Source organism: Oreochromis niloticus, linkage group LG11, assembly GCF_001858045.2.
Source record: "Oreochromis niloticus isolate F11D_XX linkage group LG11, O_niloticus_UMD_NMBU, whole genome shotgun sequence".
NCBI lineage: Eukaryota > Metazoa > Chordata > Actinopteri > Cichliformes > Cichlidae > Oreochromis > Oreochromis niloticus.
The window spans coordinates 37573584-37590977 of record NC_031976.2 but is presented as its reverse complement, the minus strand read 5'-3'; the positions used below and the strand labels follow the sequence as shown (position 1 = coordinate 37590977).

Sequence of the window (17394 nt, the reverse complement as noted above, 5' to 3'; positions counted from 1 at the left end):
GAGAGCAGATGGTTTTTAAATGTCTTGAATAATCTGTTGTTGTTTAAGGGCCAACCAGGAGATCCAGGTGTGAAGGGTAATTCTGGATCACAGGGACCCAGAGGAATGCCGGTAGGGAATTTAACATCTCATTTAATGGTTTTTCTTTATTGTCATGACTATTTACATTGTAGATTCTCACTGAATCAATCAGAATCAGAATACTTTATTGATCCCCAGGGGAAATTATTTTTCGTTACAGTGCTCCATTATAAACAAACATTAACAAAGACAGACAATACACGAACTAAGAATAGCACAATATATACAGGCATATATATACATAAAAGTCACTTATTAATAAATAGCTGAAAGAACATGTGCAAGAAGGGTGTAGCTGTTGCAGTAAACAGTGTGTTAAATCCAAATCCAATTTATTTATATAGCACATTTAAAAAGAAAAGGTTTGTGCTGTACAAAAACAAAGTGTAAAACACAAGATAAAACCACTGACACTTACATAAAACATAATAAAACACATAAACTATCAATATAAACACAACACGTATATAAATATCAACTCACGCCAGGCTGAACATTATCGAAAAAAGGTGTGTTTTCAAAAGCGTTTTAAAAACAGGAAACGAAGATGCCCGTCTAATATTAAAGGCAGCGTATTCCAAAGTTTTGGGGCCATAATTGAAAAGGCTCGCTCTCCTCTGCATTTGAGCCTTGATTTTGGGACAACCAACAGCAGCTGGTCAGCTGATCTGAGGGTCTGTGAAGGAATATAAGGGTGAAGTAACTCGGAAAGGTATGGGGGAGCGAGACCATTAAGGCATTTATGAACCAATGTTAGGACTTTGAAATTAATTCTGTCATGAACAGGAAGCCAGTGAAGAGAGGACAAGATAGGTGTTACATGTTCATGCCTGTGGGTAAGAGTCAAGAGGCGGGCAGCAGCATTTTGAACAAGCTGAAGACGAGCAAGAGACCCTTGGCTGACTCCAAGATAAAGTGCATTACAGTAATCAAGCCGTGTTGAAATAAAGGCATCTATTACCATCTCCATGTCACGTCTGGACAAAACAGGCTTCAGCTTTGCTATTTGCCCCAGGGTGGCTGTGGCTACAACGTAGCTTGCCATCACCAGTGTGTGAATGTGTGTGTGAATGGGTGAATGACTGGATATGTAAAGCGCTTTGGGGTCCTTAGGGACTAGAAAAGCGCTATATAAATACAGGCCATTTACCATTTACCTCTGGGTTCAAAAGACTGTGCTCCTGATGTTCCTTCGGACCCAGGAGTTAAGACTGTTTCATCTGGAATTGTTTATTCTTGGGCTATGTTTTTTCAGTCAGCTGCCCGGCCACCTTCAGCTCAGTTACCTGCTCAGCAGTCACCTTCAGCTCAGTTTCCAGTGTCCCCGCTGCCTGTAGCCCAGTTGGCCGTCCGGCCTGTAGCTCAGTCGCCAACTCCACCATCACTTTCACCTCAACTTCAGTCGCTCTCTGTTCAGTCTTCTGTGTCATCGCTAGCTCAGTCTACACTTCCACCACAATCAGCCCCGCTACCTGTAGCTCAGTCTTCAGCCCCGCTACCTGTAGCTCAGTCTTCAGTTCTGTCAGCTACTCAGCCACCATCACAACTAGCATCACTGCAACCTTTATTACAGTCTATAGCTCAGTCAGTAGCTCAGTTAATTGCTCAGTCACAGTCTTCACTTGCCCCTCTTCAGGAGGCTGTGCCTACACTGCCCATTTTGGACTGTTTTTCTAGCGCTCACTCTGAGCAGAGAGACAAACATATTAATACTGAAATATTTCCTCATGAACTGGCTAGTTTAGAGACTGTTACTTGCTCCAGGGCCTCCCCAGAGGCGGAATTACAGACCTCAGCTGACTCTGGACCCCTGGAGGCTAAGAAGCCAGATAAGGACTGCACCCGGCTGTCGCTGCCTGAGCAGGGTCAGTGCTCCGCGCAGCTGCAGTCTGCTCTGTGTGTGCCAGAGGCCCACATGTGTGCTGGTTCTGCTCCGTGTGTGCCAGAGGCCCACATGTGTGCTGGTTCTGCTCCGTGTGTGCCAGAGGCCCACATGTGTGCTGGTTCTGCTCCGTGTGTGCCAGAGGCTGTTAGGGTTCAGAAATTGAGGAGGAAGACCAAAAATAATGACCACTGATCCTGCCGGGTGCAGGTAGACAACATTTTAATGAATACACATGTGGAGTCCAACACTGTGCAGATTCAGTGTTGAACTGTCTTACAATAGTCAGAACAAAGACTTTATAGGGGTGAAATAGTACAGCCCCCCCCCCCCCCCCCCCCCCCTTCTGTTACCAGGCAGACTCAATACAGCATACGTCAATGCAAAACCACAAACGTTCAGTGAACTTTGACATAGTTTAAAAGAACATCATCTTCGGCTCGAACCGAGGTGCTTCCCCCAGCTCGTCTTCGCTGTCGCTTATCTCTGGGACATCTGGTGTACTTCCTGGAACAGACTAACACGTACGCACCCAAACTTTGCAGTTACAGCAAAACACATCTTAACTTCTTACCTACTAAATGAGTCTACTTATATGTATGTGTATGTGTGTGTCAGCTTCTGCCGCCCTTTATTTCACCCTTCACTTCATCAGCTAAACCTTGTAACCTTTCCACCAGACAGAAGGCCAGCACGTACACAACTGAAACTATGTGTGTAAGTGTGTCTCATCCTTAAATGCGCTCTCAACTCACCCGTTGCACTTCTGACCTTTCACCAGAACAGAGGCTCATCCCTACATGTAATAACCTAATTGGAACTATATATGTAATATGTTGAGTAAATGTTTTAATCAAGAGCCTCTACTGAAAGCTTAATCCAAAGATATAAATGCATAATAAAATAACCTGCTCTTAGCTTGCACTTAGACTCTGCTTTCGGTTTCACTTCCTGCAAAGCATGTAACTTCAAAAACATGTAACTTCCTGTCTTATTTTGGCACAGAGTTACTCTTTCACACTGCAGTCTGCATATAAACATTTAAGATTATAGATTCAACTCAACAGTTTAAAGTGGTTCTTACTGGACTTGTAATAAAAGCTTAATTGGGTACCAATATATTTAAACATCTAAATGCAATATCAATATTAATAATTAATGGAATAGTAATAATGATCATAAAAATAGCAGCAAATAATAGCAGCATAATATCTTACTACTCCTGACAAGGCCCACGTGCCTGCTGGTTCTCCTCGCCTGCAGCAGCAGCTTCATCCTCACCTGCAGCGTCAGCGTCCTCATCCACGCCTGCAGCGTCAGCTTCAGCCTCGCCTGGTCCAGCCTCAGCGTCAGCTTCGGCCTCCTGAATGGTGTCGTCGCCGCCGCTGCCGCCTTCCGCGCGGTCGGCCTCCGGATTTGTGTTGCCGCTGCCGCTGCCTTCCGCATAGTGCTTGATGGTTTTTGGGACTGCACTTGGACACATTCAAAGTTTTAACAGTGTTCTGGACTGACTGACCTTCAGTTCTTAAAGTAATGATGGACTGTTGTTTCTCTTTACTGAGCTGATTGGTTCTTGCCATAATATGAATTCTAACAGTTGTCAAATAGAGCTGTCAGCTGTGCACCAACCTGACTTCTGCACAACACAACTGATGGTACAAACCCCATTAAGAAGGCAAGAAACTCCACAAATGAACCCTGACAGGCTCACCTGTGAGGTGAAACTATTTCAGGTGATGACATCATGAAGCTCATTGAGAGATGGCCGAGGGTTTGCAGCGCTGTCAAAGGTGGGCAGTTACTCACAGGAATCTAAAATATAAGACTTTTTTTGTTTTTAAGTCCTTGCCCCTGTGGGTCCTCTACCAGAGGCCTGGGAGCTTGAGGGTCCTGTGCAGTATCTTAGCTGTTCCCAGGACTGCGCTCTTCTGGACAGAGATCTCCGATGTTGTTCCCGGGATCTGCTGGAGCCACTCGCCTAGTTTGGGAGTCACTGCGCCTAGTGCTCCAATTACCACGGGGACCACCGTTACCTTCACCCTCCACATTTTCTCGATCTCTTCTCTGAGCCCTTGGTATTTCTCCAGCTTCTTGTGTTCCTTCTTCCTGATGTTGCTGTCATTGGGAACTGCTACATCGATCACTACGGCCGTCTCCTTCTGTTTGTCTACCACCACTATGTCCGATTGGTTAGCCATCACCAGTTTGTCCGTCTGTATCTGGAAGTCCCACAGGATCTTAGCTCGGTCATTCTACACCACCCTTGGGGACGTCTCCCATTTTGACCTCGGGACTTCCAGGTTATACTCGGCACAGATGTTCCTGTACACTATGCCGGCCACTTGGTTATGGCGTTCCATGTATGCCCTGCCTGCTGGCATCTTGCACCCTGGCTTCTATCTCCTCCTTTGGCCGGCCTTCAGTTAGCCATTCCTGATGTGTCTCCTTGATTAGCAGACCACTCATTTGTGCTGCCAGACACTCATGGAGTGCATCCGCTTCTTCAGCAAGTAGGCATGAATCAAGCCCTGGTGCTGTCCAACTCTTCATACTGGAGACCCTTTCTTGGATATCTGCCACTGTGATGGTTACAGGACCCTGTTCAGGAAGGTTGCCATGCTCTGCCCTCAGATCCACTAGCCACTGAGCATTGCTGTTATGGGTTGTGTCCTTCTCCCATATGCTCTTCCAGTATAGCTCTGTCTCCAGCCTTGGTGGTGCTGTTCTCATATTGTTCCCCTGCCACTGAGAGTACACCTTGGATGGTTCTGTGGAGAACAGCTAGTTTATTCTTCTATCTTCGATCTCTCTGGTGTACCGCTTCAATCCACTGGCCAAGGCTGTGAGTCTTTGCTTGGCAGTTTCCAACACATCTTGTATGGACAGCTTGCTAAACTTCTTAGGTACCCCTTTCTTCATCGCACCTTTCTGCAGCTCTAGTTGGTTAACTTCCCTCTGTGCTACCTTTATCTTAGCCTCTAGTGTCCTTCCCCAGGGAGGGTACTGCTCCTTGTGGCTGTCATCTTGTAGCCAAGCATCTCCGTGTTCACTGGTGCCATGGTGTAGATAATCTGGTTGGTTTCTTTCAGGTCAGTTCTTCTCACACTCAACACTCCTTCTGTCATACTTGGGGCTTGGTACTCATCTCAGGTGGGGTGATGATGTCTTCCTCCTGACCTGCTGGGGTTACCTGCGTAAGAGCTTTCCAACAGCGCCCTGTTCTCATCTCCTGCCCACGTATGCCTCCTTATTCCATTAGCCCACTTCTCATCAGTGTGTCCTCGTTCTTATTTATAATCACACACTCACTCTTCCATGTTTCTGTCTGTGTTCAGGGTCTAAATGGCAGAGATGGATTTGGACTTCAAGGAACTAAAGGCACTAAGGTAGACCCACTCTTTACGATTTAAAATGATCACTTGTTTCCACCAACTTACATTGTGAATCTGTTTATTGTTCTGCTGTTCATCAGCTAATTAAGTCACTTCAATTAATGGAAAACCAGAAGAAACATAAAATAGAAATATGACAGCAAGTTCCTGTGACTATGAGTTACCTAGTTATGAGTTCTCTTCATCTCCAGTGACATTTCAAGGCAGACATACGGTTTAAAGTTGTTGTTTTTTTTAAGTTAAGCGTTTTTCGTAGACAGGTAGTCACAAAGCGCTGCACACAAAGATTAAAATAAACAGTACGATAAATAGCAAAATGCACAATATACACAATATAGAGTTTAAATGTAAATGAAAAATATAAAAATGTAAAAAGCATTGGTCAACAGAAAGCTTGTTTAAACAGTAAAGTTTTTAACTGCTTTTTAAAGGATTCCTCAGAGTCAACCAAACGTAGTTGTAGAGGTAGACTGTTCCACAGCCTTGGTGCCACAGACTGAAAGGCTCCGCCCCCTTTCGTCTTCAGTCGTGTTCGGGGAGCAACCAACAAACTCTGAGTCTGTGAGCGGAGACGGCGAGCAGCAGGGTATTTTGTGAGAAGCTTGGATAAATAATGTGGGGCTTGGCCATTTAGTGCTCTGTATGTTAAAACAATAATTTTAAAACGAATTCTAAAATCTATTGGGAGCCAATGTAAAGAACATAAAATAGGAGTGATGTGAGCTCGCTCGCTAGAGCGAGTTAGTAGTCTGGCTGCTGCGTTTTCCATTTTGCAGCTTGGAGGCGAGAAAGAGATGATTTATCCAAGCTGGTAAACAGGGAATTACAATAATCTAAACGCGATGACACAAATGCATGGACAATTTTTTCCAGTTCAGCTAAGGAGACCATATGTTGCAGTTTAGAAATATTCCTTAAATGAAAGAAACAGGAACGAGACAGAGATTTTACGTGTGAGTCAAGGCCCAAAGAAGAGTCAAATATTACTCCAAGATTTTGAATATTTGGCTTAGCAGAAGAACAGAAAGGGGCTCTCAGCGAAGACGGTCGCACTTTTCCTCCTCTCCTCCTTTCCCCTATCTTCCCTGCTTAGCTGCTTATGTCCTTGTCTTGTCTCGTGTTTTTTTTCTTTCACTTCCCTGGAACACTCTCTCACAGTCTGTGTCTAAAAACCTAAAGAGAACTATGGATTTGATCAACTGGTCTCTGAATGCTATTGACACCCTCTTCTCAACGAGAAGTCTGGGCTCGGGAGAGCCCGAGTGCCCTGGAGGGACCTTCCCTGCCGGACGGGTGGCAGAAATGGAGGATCGTGTGCCTAGCGGGACTGTCGATCGAGGATGCTGAAGATATCTACCTATTCGGAACCATGATAACAGGGTTCTTGCTGATCGGAGCTGGCTTGGCCCTGGCTTATCAGAGAATTAAGAAAGCGGAACCGGCTGTCCAAACCGCCACAAAGCTGCCCGCTGAGATTGAATTGACGGGACGAGGTGCGGGTTTTAAGAAAGGGCTCACAGACGGGGACATGGTCAAGAGCTTGGAGGCAATTGCGGCTGCAGTGAATACTCAGAATAACATCTCTGAGCGGATATTGGGACACATCAGGGAAGAATCCGCTCAAATCAACAACTATGGGCGGAAGTTGGAATACATCACGGATCAGTTGGCTGCGGTCGCGAGGTCTCAGAATCTGATCTGTGAGCAAAAGAGTGACAAGATCACGGAATTGAAGGTAAATAACATCATGGAAAAACTCGCAGCTATCCAACGGGTGATGGAGGGACCAGTGTCGGAGTGCTAAAAGAAACAGCTCGAAATTCTCATGAGTTGTTGGAAGAAAATCGCAATCATAATGTGGCTACCCCTCCGGCACCAGCTGCGGGCTCAAGGCTGGAGCCGATCAAAACAATCCCTGATAACGACTATGTTGAGACTGTTCCTTCCCATCCCATGCAAGGCCACCTGGGTTGGCTGGTAGACTGTTTACTTAGCCTGGCAGGGCGAAGGACACTGTCTCCGCTGAACTATGGACACGCACACACATACACTTACACTGATAAGCAAACACTGATCCCCCTCCCTTTCCAAATGCCTTCGATGCTTGTTTCCTGCGGGGGAACACGGCGGATCTATGTGCCGCGCTGGAATGATAGCGCTGTGCAGGGCAGCTGCTGTGTTCGCTTTGGATGACTCCTCACCCCCCACCCAACCCCGTGGCTTGTCATGTCCTTCATAATGTTGTGCTGTGGACATTCATGTGCTTTTTTGTGCAGAGTTTTTTTTGTTTCCTGTTCTCATGCTGTCCTACCATGGAAGCACAGCATGAGTAGGGGTCTCTTTTTTTCCTCTTGTACTTTCCCATTGTAATGTACATTTCAATGTTTTTCTCTAATGCTACCAATCTCCGACCTGTATCCCCATGTAATGTCTGTGTTGTATGTGTAAGGTCGGGGGGGTCCCATTTCACTGCAGGGCAACCTGCATGTGACGAATAAAGCTTTGATTGATTGATTGATTGATTGATTGAAGAACCTGACTGATTTTAGAATATAGATCAGGAGGAGCTATGATCATGGTCTCTGTCTTATTCATGTTTAAAACAAGGTAATTGTTGGATAGCCAATCAGAGATTTGAGTTAAACACTGGACTAGGGTGGACAGCCTATCCAGCTGATGAGGCTTAAAGGACATATACAGCTGAATGTCATCGGCATAGAAATGATAAGACAGGTCACTAAAAGACTGAATAATGCCAGCTAAAGGAAGCATATAAAAAGAAAATAACAATGGACCCAAAACTGAACCCTGTGGAACCCCGCATGTCAGGGCAGCAGTGTTAGAGGAGAACCTATCAGTCCTAACAGAAAAGGTCCCGTCTGATGTAGGAAGAAAACCAGTCTAAGGCGGTGCCAGATATACCAGCCAGAACCTTCAGCCTGTTGAGTAGGATTTTGTGGTCGATGGTATCGAAGGCTGCACTAAGATCTAGCAAAATGATCACGGAACAATTTCCTGCATCAGATGCCATTAGTAGATCATTATAGACCCTTAAGAGAGCGGTCTCTGTAGAGTGCTGCTTTTGAAAGCCAGACTGAAAAGGGTCAAAAATCTGCAATCGGCATAATAAGGACCTGAACTGGTTTTCTACAATTTTTTCTAGTAATTTACTTATAAATGACAATCTTGAAATAGGACGATAACTACTAGGGGAGGTAGGATCTAGATTCTGTTTTTTAACAGAGGGGTTACCTCAGCATGTTTAAAATAGGACAGAACAGCCTTGCCTCAGTGAATTGTTGATGATGGATAGAAGTGTGGGACCAATGCTGGTGAGAGTCCCAGACAGGACAGAGGGAGGTAATATATCTAAGGAGCATGATGAGGATTTCATTTTACCTATTACTGCAATTAAGTCATTGAGTGTGATTGGAGAAAAATAAGTAAATGAGCCGGGACAACAAATGGCATCTTCATAAGGGGAGACACTTGAGGAGATTTTGGATCTCAAGTCCATCACCTTATTTACAAAGTAATTGAGGAAAGTGCTGAAGTCTTCATCAGAAAGTAACACAGCATGCTGAGTTGGAGGAGAAACAATACTATTGATAGCATCAAATAGAATTCTTGGGTTATTTTTATGACGATTTATGAGATTAATGAAGTAAGAGGATCTGGCCTCTTTGACTGACTCATTATATAAGTGAAGAAGTTCTTTGAATTGTTCCCGATGGACAACCAGCCCAGTGGACTTCCAGAGACGCTCTGCTTTTCAACAGGAGCGTCGAAGACCACGGGTTTGATTATTTAACCATGGTGTGCAGGAACTAACAGTGCAATGACTAGTTTTCAAAGGAGCAACCTGATTAAGAATGCCAAGATAGTGTTCATTAAAAGAATTAATAAGGATGTCAACATCATCAGAAGAAGGTTTAAAATTAAAAAGAGAAGAAAACTTTAAATTGACAGAGTCATCAATAAAGCGCCTGCGCCTAATAAAACTTTGGGGAAGAGACTCTGAGTTGACAGATACATTAAAAAAGACTGACTTATGGTCGCTAAAAGCAACTTCATTTAAGTTCATGTGGTCAAGGGAAACACCACAGGTGAAGACCAAGTCCAGAGTATGCCCAGCTGTGTGAGTAGGACCTGATACATGCTGAACAAAATTGAAAGAGTCCATAATGCTCAGGAACTCCTTAGTGGTACTGTTTGATGAGTCCTCTGCATGAATGTTGAAGTCACCAACAATGATGACCTTGCCCAGTTTAATCGTGGAAGTTAAAAATTCTTGTAGGTCTGAAAGAAAAGACGCAGCAGACCCAGGTGGACGATAAATTAAAATGCCGTATATGGGCTGTTCTCGTCCAATTTTTATCATAATCATCTCAAAAGAGTTGTAACAGCTCGAGGAGATCATCTGGCATAAAAATGTCTTTTTAAAAATTACCGCTGTTCCACTTCCTCGTCCAGATATCCGAGGTGCACAGAGAAAAGAACAGTCAGCGGGACAAAGCTCTAAAAGATGTGAGACTTCATTCTCATGCTGTCACGTCTCAAAGATAAACATAAAATCAAGCTTCTTCGTACAGAACAAGTCATTTAAGATATAAGACTTGTTGGCAATTGAGCGGGCATTAATTAACATCCATTTAACGCTGCGACCCACCGGGACAGGGGTAGAGTTTCCAGGAACAGAGTTCGTACTATGCTGTCAGGATCCTGGGTCTCCTGACCCAGCGTTTTTAGTTCCTTGTGATTTTTGTATTTTGTACTTGTGTGAGTTAATCTGTGGTTTCTAGTTTTGATCCCTTGCCCTTCATGTTTCTCTGTGCCCCCTCTGTTCTGTGTAAGTCTGTGTTTCTTGGTTTGTGTCTTTGCATGTTTTGAGTTTTTTGTGTTTTCTGTCACTCGGTATTGTGAATTATGTTCTCATGGTTGGTCTTTTGTTACTCCCTCGAGTCTAGTTTCTTGTGTTCCATGCTTAGTATTTCCCTCTGTGTATTTTGGTTAAGGTCTGTGTCTTATGTGAATGTGTTCTGCTTTGCTTCCTCGTCTCGTCAGTTCTGATTTCTCCCAGCTGTGCCCTCCTTCTGTGTCTCATTCCCCTCGTTACTTCCCAGTGTATTTAAACCCTGTGTTTCTCTGAGTCAGTGTCGCGTTGTCTCTCAAGCTGTGTGTTTCCTTGTGTGCCTCTCTGTAACTTGTAGTTCATATTTTTCCCAGTGTAGCTTAGTTTTGAATGACTTTACCCTGCCAGCAAATAAAGCTGAGTTCTTTGTGTTTAAACCTCGTGCCTGAGTAACTGCCACACAGCGCTTCCTGACATTTGCAGTAAGCTGCGCAGCAAAACGGGGTTCCTGCTGCGATGAGGCATTGCTTTCCATGCTTTCAGGTGAAAGCCTGGGTGGTAAACACAGTGGGTTGTGGGGATTAATCCAGCTCCAACAAGTCTCAGGCGGATCTTACCGCTAGCAGCCCAGGAGTAAAGCCCCCGAAGATCTGCCTCTTTCCGAAGATGACGGAGCAGGACAAGAAAGCCGGCTCTCTTCCCCTGCTTCCTCCGACGAGGCCTCTGAAGCAAAAATGAGCTGACCGGCAAGAGTGGAGGTAAACCGGGTGCTGCGTCGCGCTCAAGCGGTGGTGGGAAAACACGTGTTGACAACTTTCAGAGTCAACACGTTTCGTTGACTCTGAAAGTTATCCATAGCAGATTTGATCGCCAGTAACGCATGGCGATCATAAATCCAAAGGGAGATGACACCGGACAAACTGTAGCAAGAACACTTCATAACATATAAAGTAAACAAACACATGGATGAAGGCAGCGGCACAGCCAAACACAGGCGCCATCTTGCCCTCCCCCTCCCTGTGACATTTTTGGCTTTCTGATAATCAGTAAGATTTGTGACATATTTGAAAGGATGACGACATTTGCAAATAAATATTCACGCCTTAAAACAAACAGAAGATCCAGACTGACACATAATGCTTTTTTTTTTTTTACCTTTTCTACACATTAAGATCATACAATGGAACTGTTATAGTTTACACTGTCAGAATATTAGGCTGCTATACCTCTACCAACATCCCAGCCATCATCTTGCTCATCCTGATATCCGCTCACCATTTCTCTAAAGCTGAGTCCAAAACTAAGTTTGTCTGCACATATTTTTGAAAGTGTTCTTTTTGTCATGAATGGCTGGATTTGTTAATCTAAACTTTTGCCCCCCCCCCAAGCTTGTGCTTGTGCCCATGTATTTTTTCATGATTCACTCTTCCAGGCCAGCTCTTATAAACTCAGACCTGGCCACCAGATGCTGACCTTAGAGCTCCCCTCCCATGTCTGAGTTCAGTTCTAAAATCTAAAGAGGAGCGGATCTGACAGACTTACGATGCTTCTAGATGAGAATACTCTTAGAAAGGTGTTTGAATTCACTGAGAAGGCTTGTCTAGCACAGGACACGAAGTCTAAGACCAGGCAACAAAGAAAGTTTGTCGTACTTGTTGTATGTCGGAAACCACAGCAAAATACGGAGAGTGTCCTCAGCAGCCAGAAGAGAGGATGCCACACCGAGGATGTGGACAAGTGGGTGAAGAATTTGTCTGCCAGACAGCTCTCCCAAGCAGAGAAAAACATCCTTGCTAAAGGGTTACTACCAAATCACTCATGTACCAGTCCGTGAGTCGTTTGGTATCGGGCCGCGATAGTTGGCTTGGGTGTGAAATTTATGGTTTTCAGGGTTTTTATCAGTTTTTAGCATTATTTTCTTATCGTGTTTATTGTTAACTCTGTTTCCCTGGGTCTTTTCCTGTGTGGTATGAAAAAATCTTCTTTTTTTGGTACCGTAACTGGTTTTATTTTGTTGTATTTATCTGCGACACCTTAAAGGCCAGTTCATGAAAATATAGTCGGACATAAACCGGTCCGTGGCGCAAAAGGTTGGGGACCGCTGTGCTAGTGGAACTGATCACAGCCACAGAAACAGCAATTCGAAATAACAACAACTCTGCAGATGAGGCAGCAATGCAAAGCCCGCAGCATCCAACATCAGCATGGAGGAGAGGAAGGCACTCACATCACTTAGTAATGAAACAACATTATCATCCTTCCAGCAGACAAGGGTAGGTGCACAGTATTGCTAAACCAGAAAGACTATCATGAGAAAATTTTGTCACTGCTCAGTGACGAAAATACTTACGAGCCCCTGAAATGAGACCCAGGAAGTGGTTACAGGAAGAGGGTGATAGACTGTCTGAAGCAGTTAGAACAAGACAAGGCTATCGACTGGACCTCATACCACAGGCTGTACCCAGGGGAGTCTACACCAAGTCTGTATGGTTTACTGAAAATACATAAACAGGGTGCACCTTTAAGACCTATTGTCTGCATGATCAACTCGGTCACCTATAACATCTCCAAGTTTCTGGCTTCGACCCTCAACCCGCTGGTGGGCAGCTCTGAACACCTGAACATCCAGAACACTTTGGATTGTGTTGAAAAGGTGAGAGATGTCATTATGGAGGCAGATGAAACCATGGTCTCGTACGATGTTACATCTCTCTTCACTTGCATCCCAGTCACGGAAGCATTGGAGGTAGTTCGTAAGAGATTACAGCAACAGGACCGCTCTCAGTATCAACCAAGTGTGTTTGAACTGTGTCTTCATTCCACCTATTTCACATCCAAGGGTCAGTACTACAGGCAGAAACATGGGTGTGCCATGGGCTCCCCAGTTTCAGCATCTTTAGTTTCATGCTTAGCTCTCCCTTTAGCTGAACAGACTGGTACAGCATCTACATCACAGTTAAATTGTTCCATTTGGGGCAACAACTGGTTCCTGGCCTGGCCATTCCATGCTTTTCTGGTGTAGGATCATGGCCTCAGCCTCAGACGTACTTATTCTCATCACATCAGCTGCAAACCACCCTTCTGTAAGCTGGAGGTCAACACCTGATAAGGCCAAGAGAATTACACCATGTGCAAAGAGCAAAGAAGTGATCCTTGTTGATGGTGTGAAATCATTGCTTTCCTTTTCTTGTTTTTCCTGTTTAGGGAGATCCTGGTTTGCCGGTGAGTCCATCCAGAGATCTGAACTGTTGAGATTACCCAACGTTACATCAATGACAAGAGAAACCAGAAGCATGCTTCAGTTCAAAGTGCATGAGTCAGGACTTGTTTTGATTTGTTATTTTTTTGGTGTTTAGGGTGAGGAAGGTGTGCAGGGACCAAAGGGGCACCCAGGACCAGAAGGTAAGCGAGGTCGAGGGGTGAGACTTGTCCTACTTAAACATTTTCTTTATTAAACTTAAACTTTTCACTGTAATTTATATGTAATTGATACAGGGGAACTCAGGTATGTCAGGAGAATCAGGTGTGAATGGAGATCCAGGACATCCAGGACACAAAGTGCGTTTAGAGATTATCTTTTAGAAACATAAACCTTTTCTCTGAGGAGACATCAGCTGGAAACAAATGATTTAACTAAAGTTAAAAGAAAGTCGGTGTATAAAAAGTTGGATCTGGTTGTCTGGAATAGTTTTACTCCCAGCTTCTTCACAAACGTGATCGAAGAAATATCCGTTCAGTGAAGTCATGGTGGCCCAGTCACCAGATCAGGGATCCACAACCAGCTGGACTTCAAAACCACGTCGTTGACATCTCATCTTCTGTGATTTTGACTCAGTTATAATCACAGAAGATGTGATGGCAGCTTCACTTTACACTTTATCTTTGTGGTCGGGCTCTCAGCACTTAATCTAGGGCCAATGTCACTGATTCTATTTCCACAAAATGATGTAGCTCTGACACCACAACATCAGACTGCTGGGGCCAGACCAGCAACCAGTGACACCACTGACTATATCTCTGGTTTTCCCACTATTCTAGGGTCCAAACGGTCCTCCTGGAAGCGGAGTGATGACTGTAAGTCTACATGAAATTTACTACAACTACCAAAGTGAGGAGATATTAAAATATTACATATATTCATATAAACCATTTTTCTAACATCATAGTGCCAGGTGATCAAGTACGTCAGAGACAACTGTGGTAAGATGTTGATGAACCTGAGATACAATGATCATGTTAGAAATACTTTTTAATAACTTTAAACATGGAAATTAAGAAAAAGCCTTTATATCTGAAAACAAACTGCAGAGTATGAGCGCTGTGATAAGTGAATATGTTTCTCCTTCACACAGCTTGTTCACACGGTACGTATGTCTCCTCTTAGTGAGCCAGAACAAACATGGTGAGTACAGCACAAAGACTTTGTCTACAGATGCCGACTGAGTGAGATCAACGGGACAAGAGTGACATAATTGAACCTTTTTATCTGAAACACTGTTGATTTGGACGAATGTCTCCAACTGCTTGTAGGATTTTACTGAGTAACTATGAAAGTCAAGCAAACAGAAGTCATTAGTTTAACACTAACTAGGTAACTAGTCGTCTTTGAGTATCTGTTAATCGGCCTGAACGTGTCTCCTCCGTCTGAAACACCTCGGTCGTTTCACTTCAGCTTTTCCTCACGTTACCTCCTCCAGGTGAGTCACAGTGTCCGGTCTACCCCACTGAGCTGGTGTTCGGCTTGGACATGTCTGACGACGTGACTCCGACGGCCTTCGAGAGGCAGCGCTCCGCCCTCCTCCACCTGCTGGAGGACTTGAGCATCGCTGAGAACAACTGTCCACAAGGCGCTCGTGTGGCTGTGGTTGGATACAGCGCCTACACCAAGTACCTGATCCGCTTCCAGGACCACCATCGCAAGACTCCGCTGATAGAAGCTGTGAAGAACATCGCCCTAGAGAAGACGTCCAACAAACGCCAGCTGGGCGCCGCCATGCGCTTTGTGGGTCAGAACATCTTCAAACGAGTGCGAGCTGGCTTCATGGTGAGGAAGGTGGCCGTCTTTTTCACCAATGGGGCGTCCCAGGACATCGATGCCATTCTTGCTGCCATTATGGAGTACCGGGCTCTTAACATTGTCCCAGCAATCATCTCCCCGAGGAACGTTCCCGCGATTAATCAGGCGATGGAGGTGAGTTTGGCTTAACAGCAGCTGATAAACTCAAGTGTTTCATCTGAGATTTAGAAAGAGAAAGAAGCAGTGCAGCTGCAGCAAAGAAGCATCTTAAACCACGTTTTAGTGATAAAAAGTGAAGAATGTCTGGCCCTCACTGGAGTGGATCTGAGTGAGAAAGTGAGGGATGCTACACACACCTTGGCCAGGAACTTCTTAATCACAAGTTAGACCCGCCCTAAATCATATGTGGCCCTACCCTTTCTATAAATCTTTCATTAATGGTCATCGTCCACTTTTTAAACTCTTTGCTCTCGCTTGAGCCAGTATGTCTGGAACCTTCTCCTCAGCAGATGACGTGAGGGCCTTTCTCACAGCCTGTTTGGCCTGCAAACACATGAAGTCGTTCCAGCTCATTGTGCACTTAGTCTCCCTGTGCGGTTCCAGTTACATTTGCAGTGTGTAGCCAGAAGTTTGTGTACAACAGGAAGAAACAGCTGTGGTGCCTGAAAGCTTCTCTCATGGCTGTCAGTTATAAAGCACATACAAGACAGATGGACTTTAAAGGCTGAAGAGGGAAATTTCAATAAAAATATCATTTTCTTTAAGCTGCTTGTTGTCTTCCCTCAGCCGCTGAAGAAATTCTGTTTGTCATGAATGAGTTAAGCAGTCGGTAACGGTAGCTGCTGTTTCCTCACAGGCTGACGACACAGGAAACTCCATCTTCACGGTGCTGAGGAGGCCACAGGAGCCGGCTGCTGACCTGAGGAGGGTCAAGAACTGTGCCATCTGTTATGGTAACTACTGATGCTCATACCTGATCTACATCGTGACTCATTATACCACTTGTTTTTTTATCTTTTTGCAATTCTAATAACTCTAACCGAGTTAGTAGCTGGCAACAGTTAAGACAAACATTTTCCTGCTCTCTTAGCAACTTTTGTTAGCTGATTAATGCAGACTGAATCATTCATCTTTCTTAACAGACCAAAGTATTATAGGCCAATCAGTACCTTGTTCTGCTTGTGCATCATGGTGTTTGGATGGTGCTAACTTTCACATCTATAGTTTCATTGTTGTGTAACATGACTTATTTGTACTAAAGAGGTAAATAATACCTGCAGGTTAGGTTGTAACTCGGCAATGAATAAATGTTTTTTCAGTGGCTGCTGTTGTGTCTGCAGACCCCTGCAGGCGTGCAGAGGAGTGCGCCTTCATCCAGGAACCAGCGGCGCCTCAGCAGGTGGATGTGGACCTGGTCATGGTGCTGGACAGCTCCAGGGAGATCCAGGCCGATGAATACACCGGTGCCCAGCAGCTGCTGAGCTCTGTGGTGGAGCAGCTGGCCGTGAGTCCACAGCCCCGCCGCCAGGCCCGAGTAGCTCTGGTCCAACAGAGCACCAAGGTGGAGTTCGGCCTGCAGACCTACCAGAACGGTGAAGACGTACATGATGCAGAACATGCAGCAGCAGGGCGGCTCTTTGGCACTGGGACAGATGCTGGACTACACCCTGAGGGAGGTGCTGCTGAAGGCCGGCCAGCCGCGCAGCAAGAGGGCCGTCCTGACTGTGGTGGGCACCAAGACGGCCTACAGGGACCAGGCCAAGCTGCGCTACATCTCCCAGAAGGCCAAGTGTGAGGGGGTGGCGCTGTTTGTGGTGGCGGTGGGTGATCGTTATAAACGCAGGGAGGTGGAGGAGCTGGCCAGCGTGCCGACACAGCAGCACCTGATCAGATTCAACAGGCTGAAGGCCGACGAGCAGGGCTACGCCCAACGCTTCATCCGAGTCTTCCTCTCCGCCCTCAACAGTAAGAGCGCGCTCAGATCTCCTTATCGTCACTAACCAGACACATGCTGACGGGCTGTTTGGGTTTATTTCAGAGGGACTCAACGCTTATCCTCCACCCCCATTTAAACTGACCTGCAGCCAGCTGTCAGAGCCAGACGACACTCTGGACACAAACAGGTAACACACACTTCCTACAGACTCACACTGAGCCTCAGAGGGAACAG

General features: G+C 45.3%; 1 protein-coding gene across 1 annotated transcript; it reads left to right on the top strand.

Moving 5' to 3' along the window:
• The first annotated feature begins 13156 nt into the window (after positions 1-13156).
• On the top strand, positions 13157-17170 carry LOC102079030 (collagen alpha-4(VI) chain). The gene is made up of 9 exons (XM_025911343.1): positions 13157-13251; positions 13412-13429; positions 13564-13609; positions 14246-14281; positions 14374-14407; positions 14560-14571; positions 14905-15398; positions 16081-16177; positions 16565-17170. Exons 4-9 carry the CDS (start codon positions 14276-14278, stop codon positions 17017-17019), a joined length of 1098 nt encoding a protein of 365 aa, XP_025767128.1. The 5' UTR covers positions 13157-13251; positions 13412-13429; positions 13564-13609; positions 14246-14275; the 3' UTR covers positions 17020-17170.
• The last annotated feature ends 224 nt before the right edge of the window (positions 17171-17394 follow it).